The following is a 14,799-nucleotide window of genomic DNA, read 5'->3' on the forward strand; positions in this document are numbered from 1 at the left end:
GAGGCAGGAGGGTGTAACACTTGTACAGCGGGAACAAGATCAAGCCTTCTGACCAAAATAGCCCAGTGCCAAGGAGGGAATGTAAAAGAGGAAAGAATGAGCCAGATGGCAGGCCCACAGTGAAGGGGAAACCCTGAAGGCTTGTGAGACATCACGACGTACGCTCTGCTTTTGTCTATTTATTCGGAAACTTTGAGGATAAATAGAAGAAATTTAAAATAGCTGTAATGCAGCGCAATCCCCCAGCTGGTACTGGCAGGCGTCTCTCCAGTCTCTCAAGCCAATTAGGGCTGTCATCCCCAAACGTGCTGGGAACAACCCAGTTCTGCAAGAGCAGCAGTGCCCGTGGTCTGCGGAGCCTGGGTGCTGGCCAGGTCTCCGATGTCAGCACGTAACGAGGGAGGGAGCTGCAGTTCAGCTCAGGAGTGGAGAAGCAACACGTGTGCTGTTGTGGAGTGCATCTCCTGCTTCCTCACTCCCCCCGTCCATCACCCTCTCTGCGGATCACCATCGCTTTTAGCACTCCTTCCTTCTGTTCCACCTCTCCTCCTCGTTCTCCGCAGATGGGGGAGAAAGCCTTTCACCGGCAGCACCTCCTGTGTTTTCAGTGATGCTGCCTCTCCAGTTAGAATTCTAACTCCAACCAGAACCAAAGCTCGGACTCCCGTTTTGGCATAGACCCCATTTCATTAAGAAGCAACACCAAAAATGTACGTACAATCATTAAACCTCTTACAGATGGTGTTTCAATTTAATAGTGTGTTCCAATTTAACAGTGTGATTAGACCTACACCAGACAGTCACAGCTGATGAGTATAAAGAACCTTTTTATTTTCCTGATCAGGGCATTACATTTATTAAAAGGATAAAGGAACATTTTTCCTAAAACGATCATAAAAAAAATATATTCAGCACCATTATTAGGCATTGTTTCCATACCAAAAATCACAGTTTTAACAGAATTAATCCATGAGTTCCCCTGTTGGCCTTTGACAGCCTTCTTCCCTTCTCCAGAAGGGAGATCTGAGACTTACCTCTCTCTCTCGGCTTTGTTTTTGATAGATTTGTCTTGGCTTATGGCTTTGCTGTTCTCCATTGATATTTTAGCCTGGTTGGCCCGCATTTCCTTGCTTTCCCTAGGCAAAACCAAAGTCATTAATGTCCAACACGGAATTGTTGTCGAGGTTGGTTTCCTGATATTACTTCACACTGTGGTTAATTTTGTCCTCGAAGCATTAAGGAAGAGGAAAAAACAAACCATAAGAAATTCTCCTTCCTTTGGGTAGACTTTGCATCGTTTGAGCAAGCATTCAGAAATACCCAGTTGTTCCAGAGGATAAAATCTGAAAGATCGGTTTTAAGCATTTTTAACACTTAGAATGTTACAAAAGGGTATAAAATACTCTTTTCTCCCTAATGTATAAGAGTTTGAGCGTAAGCTACTATCGACCATTTAGAAAATGCAATTTGTCTTTTAAAACTGCCTAAAGAAGTCACAAATCCTGCATCCAGAACAGCAACATTTGCTAGGTGTGGCATGAGCTGCCAGACTTCCTTCTGAGACTCCTACTCTGGGCCTGAGGAGAGCCTGTGGTTGAGCCCACGGGTCAGAATTGTGTTTGGTTTCTCCTCCCGGCCCCGTGAACCTTGTAACCTTTTGTGTGAAATGAGATAGCTTTAACAGGGGGGGACAACCACCTTCCAGGGGTCATGTCCTGAGTGGTGTGGTTTGCCTCAGGAGGTGGAAAACCTCTTCACTGTGTTGCAGCCAGCGTAGTAGAAAAAACAGCAAATCAGTAAATAAATATCCTGTTGTTTTAAAAAGAAAAAGATCGTGATCCTTTGTGAGGAGGAACAGCACAGAAGCTGACTTGCAGAAATGGCTTATGAACTGTGAGTGAGCGAAAGGCTCTTCATCACCCTGGGTAAGCCAGCCAAGCTCCAAAAAGCCCATCCCTGAAGGCGAGCTCTTGCTTTCTGCCTGCTTAGTATTCCAGCACTCGCAGCTCCTGAGCTTAAATGCTTATTTAAACCGGAATTATATATGGAAATTAGACAGCGAATAACGGATTGTCAAGTCCCCAGTAGTGCACAAGCATCTAAAAGTTACCACTGCAAGCCAAGGCAGTGCCTTAGTCTCTTCTTCTGGACATGATCTTAGAGCACCGAACAATTATCGTACTAATTAACTCAAAATTCTCAGTATGGACAGAAGAGGAGGGGGGTGGCACAGAACAGAGAGCTTAATTTAATGAAATGTTGTCGCTGCATCTTCTTTTTTACCTTTCTTTCACCTTCAAAAGACATTAATCATTCAGCAACATTAAGAAACTTTGCCCCATGACTTTTTCCTTTTCCTTGCTTTTTACTTTTTTTTTTTTTTTAATTTTTATTAAAGAAATGCAGTGGTTTTTTCCTTCGAGGGTTTATAAGGAGAAACATTTCCTGAATACAGATGTAAAGGCAGATGTAAAAGCAGTGGTATGACAGCAAAAACCAGACTGGCTTCTCAACAACATGTTTGAAAGCACATTTCATCTCTCCAAATAAAAGCTTTTATTTTTCTATACGGAATTTGAAGCAATTTTCAAGAACACCACCTTAAGAGCAGCACTGAAATAATTTTTATTACTGTGCCCAAGGATATGAAAAAGTTACATGTAGGTGTTCAGACTGATTTAGCCAATTTGCATCAGATATTTTAGAGCAAAAGAAGTTAAGAGGATTAGAGGACTACGGTGCGTGACTGGTGATTTCAAAATGAGGCTTTGGCCATGGATACGGCTGAAAGAGCCGCTGTTTCTCTATTCTGCAAACTATAATCTAGCTCGGAGTTGCACTGCTGTTGGGTCTTTCTGGCTGTGTTGGGTTTTCACTGCTGGCAAGAAATAATAGGTATTATTCACAGAAACAGAACATTTTATCTTCCTTTAAAAGTCACCAAAAAGCACTCGTAGAGACCACTCTGTTTCTAAAACAGTGCTTCTGTAAGACGGGGCCAAACTTCTAGTGTCAGTTCACCGCTTGACCGCCCAGCCTGGGGCTTCATGCGGAGTCTCAAGCTCAGGCGGCGCTGCCCTTAGCTGGCGGCGTTCAAGAACACCCTCCTGTTCCCAAGTGGTGCTGATGCCTGGAGCCAGAGTTAACAAGCCAGGATGGTAAAGAAAAAAGGGATTCTGAAAAACGTGCCCTGTGAACTCCAAGATTTAACTGCATATCGGCTACCGTATCATACTGACCGCTACTCTGAAATTCAAACAAACACGGTTTTTGAAGGGATACCTAAGCACCTAAGTCTATCCTTGGAATATATACACATAGTCACGTGACACTGAAGGGCATTAACATGTTATTTTACAGCACCAGTATTGTTTGAATGACTAGAAATCTCTTCTGTTAAGAAAACCCACACAATTTTTCTTTCTCTCTCATGTTATCTGGAGTACACAACGCTTGCGAACAACAGCTTCACGTCCCCGGTTTCTGAAATGCTGCAAGCTCGCTACATCCACGCCAGTAACGCTAACCCAGCTGGGGAGGCAGGGCGCGCAGCACCCCCGCAGTTCAATAAGCCTCCGCTTTTTACTACTATCGGCTGTCTTCTGCTTTGTTTGTAAATGAGCTGAAAGCACAAACTGTAATTGCTTTTCGTACTGCACACGGAGGGGAAAGCATCTACCCTACAGCAGATAACTACACCGCTTCAGACTGCTGATCTCTCCACCAGCCCGGTGTCCTCTGTGGCGATAGCGAACTCATTACCTCAGCTCACAGAGAGGGAAGCGGCGAGACCAGCATGCTGAGAGCATGGGCCACCTCCCGCGCTGCTCCCAGACAGATCCTTCCTTTCCTCTCGGTACCTGAGTTGTCTCTCGGCTATTTCATACTCCTATATAGATAAATGTGAATTCCTACATACAATATATTCCATTTAAAAAGTTTACAAAAGATTATGTGTAAAGCCTCTTTGGGGCATTATTAGTCACATTTCCATATTCCAAATTCTTCTTAAATATTCATAGATTCAGAGAGAGTTTTGAATTTGTTTTAAACAGGAAAGTCCCCAGTCTGAGCATTTAGGAGTTACACACAAATTCCCAAATAAGCAGGAAGACAGTAAATTGCAATGAATAACGCAGAAAGGATTTTGAAAGTTATTACTCCGGGGAGAGCTGAGAAGAAAAAGTTCTCAGTATTTATCAGGATGTAGATATTCAGGTCTGGTTCTTAGCTCTGAAAACAGAACAATACATGCACTGAACACAAACCATTTCTAACAGAGAGCAAGATCCATTACTAAGAATATAAGAATCGTTTACAAGAAATGACATAGGGCTGATTTAACGACGTAGAGACACAGAAATGCTAAACCCACAGACAAAAACTATAAAGAAAGAAATTTAAGAAACAAAACCCAACAACTTTGCTCTAGTGTAGATACAAGAGCTGCCTATGATGACAGCCTTCAGCAAAGTTAAGAGAATAACGACATACCCACGGAAAAGAAACCAAACCCCCAAAACTTTCTTTCACAGGGTATATATCAGTAAATCATCTTCTAAGCATTGCAGTGGGTTTCAAACAGGATAGAAAACAGGACTCTTAAAAAAAGAGATGTGGTTTCTCTGGGCTGATGCAATCAGGAGCGATGTAGAGGCACCGTACCGAGGACTGCGCCTTCCTCTGGGTAGTATCTTGTATTTGTATTACAATTTAACAATTTTGGACTGCATTTTTGCCTGGGTATGTATTGCAGGACAGCTTGAGTAGATGGGTTAGCACAGAGATTAACATAAAAGCCTTTTGCTGGGACAATTCTCTGCTGGATGGGAAGCTTGCAGGTCCCAGCATGTGCTCTAGTGATGTGAAGATAAGCTGTTTTTTCACTCAGAAATTTAAAAAAATCAGTTCCATTCCTTCTTCAAATGTGATTTGTTTATTCCTTTCTCCCTATGTTTTTTATGCAAAAGATGCTGAAGACAATTGCATATGAATACAGATATGGATATATATCTATCTATGCATACACACATTTTGCATTCATGTGCCTTCAGGCTGCTTTGCATAATAGATCATAGCATCAAAAAACGATTCCTCTACTTCCTGCCATGTTTAACACTGTGTATGACGTGTATTTAATTTGATTTCAGCTCAAATGGGCAGGATGGTTAATTACAAAAGTGACAAGCAGCGGTGTCATGCTGTATTCCCAGTGACTACAACAGGATAGCGCATGAAGATAAGACGACAGTCAAATGTAGCTTTTCCTGCTACCCGTTGTTTTTATGACCTTACTTTTCATGGATCTTTCCTATAATCACATGCATCTGCAACTGCTAGCGACTCCAAAAGGTATTTCCATATTTGTTCCTGCCTCTGAATTGAACTTGCTGGGTAAAGTCTAAACGTACTCAGAGCTGACACAAACTACCAGCGCTTCTTCTCATCTGCTGCCTTTAATCTAAACCTTCTCTGACCACTTCTCTGATTTCTACCACCCATACAACCCAGTACCTTGGAGCTGCCGACACAAGAAACTGAACCATTGCACAACGCAGACATAAACCAAGCCCTCGTTACCAGGTAGCGCTGCCCTGCTCACCTGTCGTGGGAGAATTTTAGCTGCTGGGTTTGTTGTTCATGAGCGTTAATCAACAGTTTCTTCAGTAGTTCACACTGCTGGTTCAAGTGCAAATCACGGATTTCTTGCTCTTCGGCACTGTGCGTATTGATCATCTCGGACCACTCTTTAGTGTGCTGTGCCACGATCTCTTTGACCTGTAGAGAAGTAACAGCAACTTTGCTAGAGGTTCTCCCACAGTCTAGGGGGTCAGCTACTGCTGCCGATGATGACGTAAAGACAAGTCATAAAAAAATAATAAGAATGCAGCTAAATTGTGAAAAATGAAGTTACACAAATGAGGTTTCTTTACAGAGTGACAAAGCCACCGAGGACACTACTGTGTATTATAAAAACAGATGTAAACCAACCCCTACTGTTAGGACTCCACTATCTAAAGTACCCTGAATAAACCGGCTGCATTTATGTTTTGACTATATTATTGTTATTTTAAAACCTTCTCTAACACCAAGCTCGCAATAAAACTTTCGCATTTTTGGCTGCCAAGAAAAAAAAGTATTAAAAGTACTGAAATTAACAATGAAAAAACCCTAAGTGAGCGGGATTTCTCTGAGGGCTTATATACAGTTTTTGATTTTGTGGAGACAGTTGTACACATGCAGTCGGTTTACAGAGAAACCCTGTATTTAATAGAACCCAAACCTGTGGACAGGCTACATATCTTTGTTTTATATTCATTAAGTCAGCAGGGAATCTGACAAGTATTCTTCTTTTGCTCATCTCCCAAGACTAACAAGAATAATGAGATTACAATTCTGGAGTGTTCCCAAGAGACAACAGGGTATACAAAATACGCCCCACAATAAACCTATTTTCAGGTAGTCATTTCAGCTGCTACTATGGTAACTAATAGCATCTGGGTCATCTTGTGTGAAAGCTAAACCTTATTCTTCAAACCCAAAATTGCCACCACATTGCTCAGAAAGCGGGAGCCTGAGTATTCAGGGTGTGGGTCCACATTTGGGCTCTCCATAATGCAGAACAGACTGTCCTGCACACCCCGATGACGGTGAAAGAAGAGGGGACCTTAACAGCCCCAGTCTCCGGTGTGCCCTGCAGAGGCTCCTCTGAAGGCCCTCCTACACAAAGCTCGTGTTCTGCAATAAAGCTGGACTCCTAATGAAAAACAAGCGAGTAATTTTGTAACATCAGGGTGACTACTGCTATCTGAAAGCCAGACTTGTTTGATAGCAAGTCCTGTATCAAACCAGACAGGATTGGAGGCAGAGGCGGCTGATGAAGAGCTACCTGGAATTCTCTGCATCAACAAAAGAATTCTGAGGCAGGAGATTGGTACAACTAACACAGACCTCATTTGTCAGGGTGTTCAAGAGTGAGTGCACCCTCCAGGAAAATGAGCAATGCTTATTTGTGTGCGTGTGGGTCAGTGGCCAAAGCCTATCCACAATGAAGTAATGACTGCACTGAAGGATGTGCAGCCTTTAGTGGGAGTAGTATCTTGAATAAGGTGTTCACAAGGCAGTACTGCCTTCAGAGCCAGAAAAACATGGGGATTCAGCTTTAAAATGCATTGCACTACATGCCTGGATGTTGGTCGGGAAGGGAGACTCATTTTTCAGGTAAGAGTTTTTGAAAGGTTGAGGGACAGACAGTCCAATTCACCTCTAGCATCCACCTAAGGCACATAAGTTAGGCGCACGTTTAGTCCAAGCTCCTTGCATTGCTGATGCAAAAAGGTGGGCAGTTTCAAAAGAGGATTTATCACACCTAAACACTGTCTGGAGATGCCTCGATTATATCTACAGGGCCTCTTAATAGTGACCTTATTTGGTTTATCAACCTCTAGGGAGACCTCAAGTGGACTTCAAGGGAGCTAAAAGCAAATCATGGTTGAAGTCCTCAGGAAAACCCATTCCTTTTATCATTTTTATTAGTTTTTAATTTTTTTTTATTATTTTCCAGTTTCCAGTTTCCATCTGGAGTCAGCTGCATCCACGATTTGGAGAGAAAAGTACAGGTAGATCCAAAATTCTGAGTAACCGCCTGTAACTGGGACCACAGCAGAAGAAGGACCACACAGTCAGAAAACTTGGATGGTCACAATGTTAGAAAGCACTAATATTTTAAAAAGACAAGCGCTATTATGTGACCCAGGAAGCAGGCAGAGCCAGCAGCAAATCACACATCTTGGCTCAGGAGACAACACGTGGTTCCTTACAGAATGACTCGAATTGCCTCCTTGCCATGCTCTGACCGGGCTCTGCCTCCTTTCAAATATCAACAAAATTGTAGTGGGAACCATATGAGACCCGATTCCTAGTCACAGTAGGAGCAATTTATGTTGCCCTAAAAGGACAGGTAGGCATTCCAGTAAATAAAAAAGAGTTTGCTTTGTTTAAAGCCTCCTTATGCTGCAGAGGAAATGCAAAACAGTCTTTGTATAAAAAAAAAAAAGAATTGTGACTTAATAAAAGAGTAGAACAAATAAATGTATAAACAGTGGAAGCCATGGTGAAATCAAGTATTTTGTGACTTAACTGCAGAGAGTGTTTACAAAGCCCAAACAAATGCAGAGAAACAAAGACTCAAGGGCCCGTTGCAAATGAATAATGTGCCCATTGTTTTTCAGTGGTTAATGTCACACACTGCAGAGGAACACAAAGGCAGGATCTCCTGTATCCTGTACACTGACACCAAAGAATCACAGAGTAGCTCGAGTTAGAAGGGATCGATAAGGATCACTGATTCCAATTCCCAGAGAAGAATCCTGCAAGGACACTTAAGCGTTGCAGTACTTTAAGGATTTAATCTGAGAAGACAGGAGGTAAGAATCATAAAAATCCTGCCCATGTTCATGCACAGATGTGCTAGTGATGCACTACTGATTTCAAAATCAGCATCCAGTCTAAGCAGCAGGTACAACTCCTTGTAAAACAAATTCTTCTCTGGGGGGTGGCAGAGAAAGGGAAGATTTCTTTTCTTAAATATCCTGCAAGCTAGAATTCTCATTTCAGGTAGAGCAAGACATAACTTGATGAGAAGGATGGAAGGGATTTGCCAAACACCAGTTAAGAGTCTAGAAATACCCCATTTGATTCAGACGACCTTAGAACTCATGACCAGATCTGTGATACACTTCAAAGTTGAGATGCAGTAAATCCAGTGTACATCCAATTTACAGAACCACAGAATCATTTTGGGTGAAGAGACCTTTAAGATCACCAAGTCCAACCATTCGCCCTTCACTGCAGGTCACCACAAAGCCATGTCCCTCAGCACCACATCTATATGCCTTTAAATTTATTAACCTCATGGTTAAAATGACTATTTCATTTGCACTGTGCTCTTGTCCTACTTTCCACCAGTGAGGCAGCGCCGCTTGTCCAAAAGGCTAAGAAAAATAACCATTAACTAACTTCTCTCTTCCCTGTTCTACAGACTGTGTTTGCAATCCTGTCCTTCCATCTGCTCCTGAGAGACCAATTGAAACCTCGATAAGGCACTTCCTTTTGCACAGCATATATCCAAGATGTTTGTTTAGTCACTAAGTTCAAGCAGGAATAATCTTTGAAGCAATCTTTCCTTTTTTGCTTTTCATCCTCTACCCACTTGATAGTGGCACCTACTTTTCTAATACAGGGAGTAATCTGCATCTGCTAGGTTAACTGTGGGTAAAGTACACATCGGGGCATTCAGATCTAGTTTAAATACTTTATGCCAAATTGGATGTTTCCTCATGGCAGGAAGACTCTGAGAGGAAAAGGTGTCTTTGGTGCTAAAAGTGTACATGCACGTTGTGAGACAGGGCTGCACTGAAGGACATAGGCTGTAATTAAAGCTGAATTATGGTACAATCTGATATCAAAATTAGTGGGCCAAATGCTGAGAAACGCTAAATAACTGTTAATTAATCAAACTCCCACTATATCAGTGTAACACATTCAGCATCTTGGAATTTAAACTAATTTAATTGCACCTACCTTCATCTAGGATAAAACTTAATTTCCCTACGGTCTAGAGCACTGTTTTCCAACCTGTTGCTTGCAAACCTTTGAACGATCTCCAGGAATAATTTAAGGGCCCCCACATGGCACTTGAAACAAAAGAAGTCTGTGAGAATGCTAAAACGGGTACAGGATCAGGACAATTTTGATGGAACCACAGTGAGCAAGGCATTGAAAATCACAGACCTAGAGAAAATCACGGAGGTAGATGACTTGCAGAGGAGTTTTTCGGGAATTACTTAACACACAGAGGCCTGGCATTTCAAAGAAGCTTACAGTTAAGTCTCCTTTGAAAATGCCATCCTAAAACCTGACACGGGAGTGGACAAAAATCAATGTTTTTTCCAGGTACAGATTAAATTGAAGGGAAGCGGTTTGAAAGCAGGATTTTAAAAGGAACAGAGCTCAGAAACTGCAGAGATTTGTGGAAGGGGAACACATGAGTCACACTGATTGGATTTGAAAGATTAAAGAACGTGTGGGTGTCCCTTGTGGACAAATCACACCTCAACTCCAGACTGTGAATGACAGAGGTGAGAAGCAGAGACCACAGCGAAGAGTTTTCTACACAGTGTAACTTCAGCTGAGTTTTGGAGCTTAGGTCTGGATGACAGGGAGCTAGTGTTCCTCAGAGAGTTTATTTCAACAAGGAATGAGTGGATTATCTTTCTTTTTTTGTCAACAACTTTGCTTTTATTTAAGGAAATGTTTCTGGACTTTTCACAGGGGAAGAAGATAGGGAGATGAGCGAGGTTTTATTCCTGGGGTCTTTCCTGCATCTTTGGCTGGGCAGTCGGCAATAAGAAAAAGCCTTGCTGAGAAAACCAAGACCTTCTCCACATGAAATAGTAAAACCAAAGAAGAAAATCAGGAGAAGAAAAGATGAAAATTAGCTTACTCTAGTCTCAAAGGTGTGGCTGCTCTTGTTTGTTTTTTCTATAGTTTTGTGTTTCTTTTCAAAGGTTTCAGCTTCTACAGTGACTCTCCTGTACTGTGGGGTCAGACTCCTGTTCTCTCCTCCCTCCAGACCATTTTGTACACGGATGTGCCTTCCAGTGCAGCTGCCACCCTCTAGCTTGGGTATCTTTCAGAAACTTGAAAGCGTATCGACAGGTGGTAGATTAAACTTTCGAAGGAAATATGAAGCTGTGAGCACAGTAGTGGTATAGAAGCGTAGAGGGAGCAGCTCTAAACAACTCAATGTGAGCCATGAAACACAGCTTGAGAACAGCTTTTTCAAACGACCTGAGGCTGAGTCTCAGAGCACTTTTATCCTCCAGCATCTTGCAGAAAACAATGCGACTAAGCAATGGAGGAAAAAAAAAATACTAGAAACAAGGTGGCACTTGGTTCAAAAGCAACTTGGACTCCTCCTTCCCTAAGAGACAGAGCAGCAAGAGTTGTCCATGCTGACAGCGATGAAAAATGAAAAAGAAACTTCTTTATGTGTCTATTTTGGGAAATTATTTAGCATCCAAGTTTCACACAGCGCATATTCTCTTTGTTTAGCTAGAACTGATACAAATCACCAGTTTCACTTCATGAGGCCTGAATACGGCGCTTTCTTCCGACATCTCAAAAGGGCAGGAAATTGACGTTGCTTTTTAAAATTTTTAAGGAATACTTTTAGACACTCAATTACTCCCATTCTTTTCCACAAGTTGTTATTGCTGAAAATCATTCATATGCTTCCAAGAATATTAACTACCAGTTGGGTGTCAGAATCTCTCTTTCAGATGTTGCATGTGTTAAAATTGGCTGTTTGCTTACCTTAGATTTGTGGTCTGATGTTAGTGTCTGAATTTTAATTTCCGTTTCTTTCTTCAGTTCAAGACAATTACTTCCTCTGAAAAAAGGAAAATTGCAAATGTGTGCCACAAGTTAAACATCTTCCCATTCAGTTAGCCCTTACTAATTAAAATGTTAATCAAAGTTGAAGTGCTACAGCGTACTGGAATGAAATTATTTCTTCTGGCAATTTATTCACAACTTACAAAATATTGTTGGATTAATGATCATCCAATTCAAACACTACATGATTAACTCTAGACTGGCCCAGCAATTATTCCGTTGCTGAGGGTATGTTGAGCATCTCCATTTATGGTACTTGGTTCCTTTTCCAGGCTTAAAATACTTTACCAAAGAGAAACCAGTTTCTGCCTGAAAACTTACAGGCATATTCATTGCCTCTAATCCTCCGTTCTAAAAGTAGTTTTTGCTAGATTTTTTTAGTTGGAGGCAGAGAAAGTAAGTCATTTGAGTAACTACCTCACAGGGCAGTTTGGGCACACTAAATCCGAACGCAGTTTAGGCGCCCCTCAGCAAGAAAACAGAAGTGAATGTGTTGCAAAGAAGGGGCCTCGTGACCCCTGCAGACCACACCAACCCCGTGGGTGAATCCAAGCCAATCATGAGATAGCTTACGTGACTTGGAAAGCAACAAATCTCCAACACAGCCTTCACTCCTGCAATGAGCCGAGGAGAGCACAGCCTTTGTGTTGGGGTCAACTTGGGTTGAATGGGTCAACCGGGGTTGAATGGGTCAACCGGGGTTGAATGCAATCGCAAAGCTTGTTTAATGCAGGAGTGGTGCAGGACTCTGAGGAACAAGCTGGCAAATGCCTGCAGAGGGCCCACGCCGAAGCTCCCTCGACATGCCGGTGGGTCAGGAGATGGATGATTTCTACCTCTCACCCATGGAGTTTCCTTCACTAAAGACCAATTACTTTGGCCACGCATTGGGTGGGACGGATGTACAGAAAAACCATTCCACTGCAGCTACAGTTGGAATTTCAATTACTGTTTCACTAAAATCAATAATTTTTGAAGGCTGACAAGCTCCATCTCTACCAGTCTTCTTTTCTATGCAGTGAAGGGTTTTTACAACAGAATACAAATTCACATGTTGGAAGTCTCTGTTTGTTTTTTTTTTTTGTCTGGAATAATACGATATATTGAGAGGAGTCTAACATCACTGTAATATATTCCTGTGCCGGATGATCCCCTCATGTAAAATGGTGTAACTCCACCGAGAGGACGGAGCCACATCCATGTTATCATCTGAAGCTGGTCCTAATAAGAACAGTTGTTGCTTGACTGCAGTAACATTAATCCATATTTGCTCTAGAAAAGGAGATTTATGAAACTCTTAACAAATTTAAATCCTATTTTAATATCAAAGTACTGCTAAACTTATGGAAATCAGCAGAAAATTTTATCATCAAACAGTACCAGGAAAGCCCTTACTGAGAATAGTAGTGTGATGTGTCTTGTGTTCCCAAGGGCCACCAGGAGGACTAGTCATTTATTTGCTAGTTATAGCAAGGACATTTTTGCAGAAATTTCTAATGCTCAGTTAACACTTTGGAAGTAATATCAAGACAGAGAGACAGATTCTGACCACTGTTACCTCTGCCTGAAAAAAAAAAAAGGCAGCTGGAAGGAAAATGTCTTTGATTGTATATATATGTGGGTAGCTGCAATCAAGTCTGGCTATAACTCATACCTGGTTTGTCATACACCATGAAAGAGGCTGCTTCTTAGGTGAATCAAACGTATTTTATCCGAAATTAGCCTAATTAGTTCAATCACTGGACATCCCTTCTCTGGAAATGCAGTTTTCGTTATATCTCAAGGCAACTTCCAACCAGGCCGGACATAACAAGAATTGTCCCCAACTGCAGTGGGGACACAGTTCACAGTTAAATCATGGAGACACAATTGGGAACAAATATCCAGGGACAGCCCAATCCAGTGTCACATTTCTATGCTCACGCACACACATACACCTGAATTTCTGGACAGTCCTGATAAATCAGAAGGATCTTTACGTGCCCTCAACTCCATTTCAGAGTGGGAACGTGAGCGTACGTATCCCCATAAGACTGTGAGATTTGTAAGCATTTGAAGTGTAAAACAGAAATAGCGCAGGGAGCAAAATCCTGCCCATCTGTCGGTGAATTAGCATGTGATTAAAATATTCTACTTTGCTGAACAATATGCAGTTGACATTTGTCATACCATGTGGCAGAAATGGACCGCGAAAAACTGCACAACAGAATCAGAAGAGAAAGTCTTCTATACAACTAGCAAAAAGACTTTTTCTGCTGTTTTTTTTTTTCAGGAAGAATCGAACAATTTTGATACGAATGATTTGAAACCACATTTTACATGTCCCTTCACAACTTTTACTGCTTGTAGAAATTCCAAAATGATTGTCAAGGACATGGAGTAACAATATGCAGTTGACATTTGTCATACCATGTGGCAGAAATGGACCGCGAAAAACTGCACAACAGAATCAGAAGAGAAAGTCTTCTATACAACTAGCAAAAAGACTTTTTCTGCTGTTTTTTTTTTTTCAGGAAGAATCGAACAATTTTGATACGAATGATTTGAAACCACATTTTACATGTCCCTTCACAACTTTTACTGCTTGTAGAAATTCCAAAATGATTGTCAAGGACATGGAGTATGTCTTGTAGTCCCTGAACCCAGGATCTCTTCTTCATCAGATCATTTCAGTACAATCAAGTCTGTAAGTCTCAGCGAATGTGCTCACTCTTCAGCATGTCGTTAAGTATCCTGCACAGTCGGGGTGAAGCCTGTCCCTAAGTACCTTGCTTTCAGGGCTGCATACACAACGACCCTGAAGGAAGCCCTTAAAACACTTTGATGCAGAATTAAAAAGTGTTTTCCCAGATAGTCTGTGCTGGTACTGGATTTGATTTGGCTGTTAATTAGATACCAGTAGTTACTCAACCACCATCAAATGACTGAGAGGTCTGGAGTGCATGAAGAGCGTGGAGTCACGGTGAGGAACAGTCTTTGGCTGTGTGTTGGATCTGCTTCTGGAGTAGTCATTTCCGACTTCTTAATCTTATTTTTATGATAATTTAAAACTATCATAAAGGCTTTGGCATCCATGAGAGAAGTGTTACAAAATTAAGAAAAGAGACTGCAAGTAGTCAATGAAGTGATCCCAAACTGGGAATCAAATTCTCAGCTATACTTGTCCCATTTGGGGTTACTCTGGCAAGCACTGCGCTTTCCACTACAGACTGCACAGAGGCAGCCACTACCACCTTTAACTTCCTGACACACCTCCAGTTGCTGTCTTGCTGAGACAAGCAGAGCCACTGGCTGCTCCTCAGGCCAGCCAGAATGCTGATTAATGCCTCTACTGAGTTGCGA

General features: G+C 41.8%; 1 protein-coding gene across 4 annotated transcripts in view; it reads right to left on the reverse strand.

Moving 5' to 3' along the window:
* Nucleotides 1–14,799, reverse strand: part of PLCB4 (phospholipase C, beta 4) — an 88,008-nt gene that overhangs the window by 8,246 nt on the left and 64,963 nt on the right. For all 4 annotated transcript variants that reach the window (XM_010143583.1, XM_010143582.1, XM_010143585.1 and 1 more), the window contains 3 exons: nt 11,377–11,452; nt 5,603–5,778; nt 1,035–1,136 (listed from right to left, as the gene is read on the reverse strand). In XM_010143583.1, the coding sequence (XP_010141885.1) occupies nt 1,035–1,136; nt 5,603–5,778; nt 11,377–11,452 (354 nt within the window). The remainder of the gene's footprint in view (nt 1–1,034; nt 1,137–5,602; nt 5,779–11,376; nt 11,453–14,799) is intronic.

This window comes from Buceros rhinoceros, unplaced genomic scaffold (assembly GCF_000710305.1).
Source record: "Buceros rhinoceros silvestris isolate BGI_N320 unplaced genomic scaffold, ASM71030v1 scaffold2619, whole genome shotgun sequence".
Lineage (NCBI taxonomy): Eukaryota > Metazoa > Chordata > Aves > Bucerotiformes > Bucerotidae > Buceros > Buceros rhinoceros.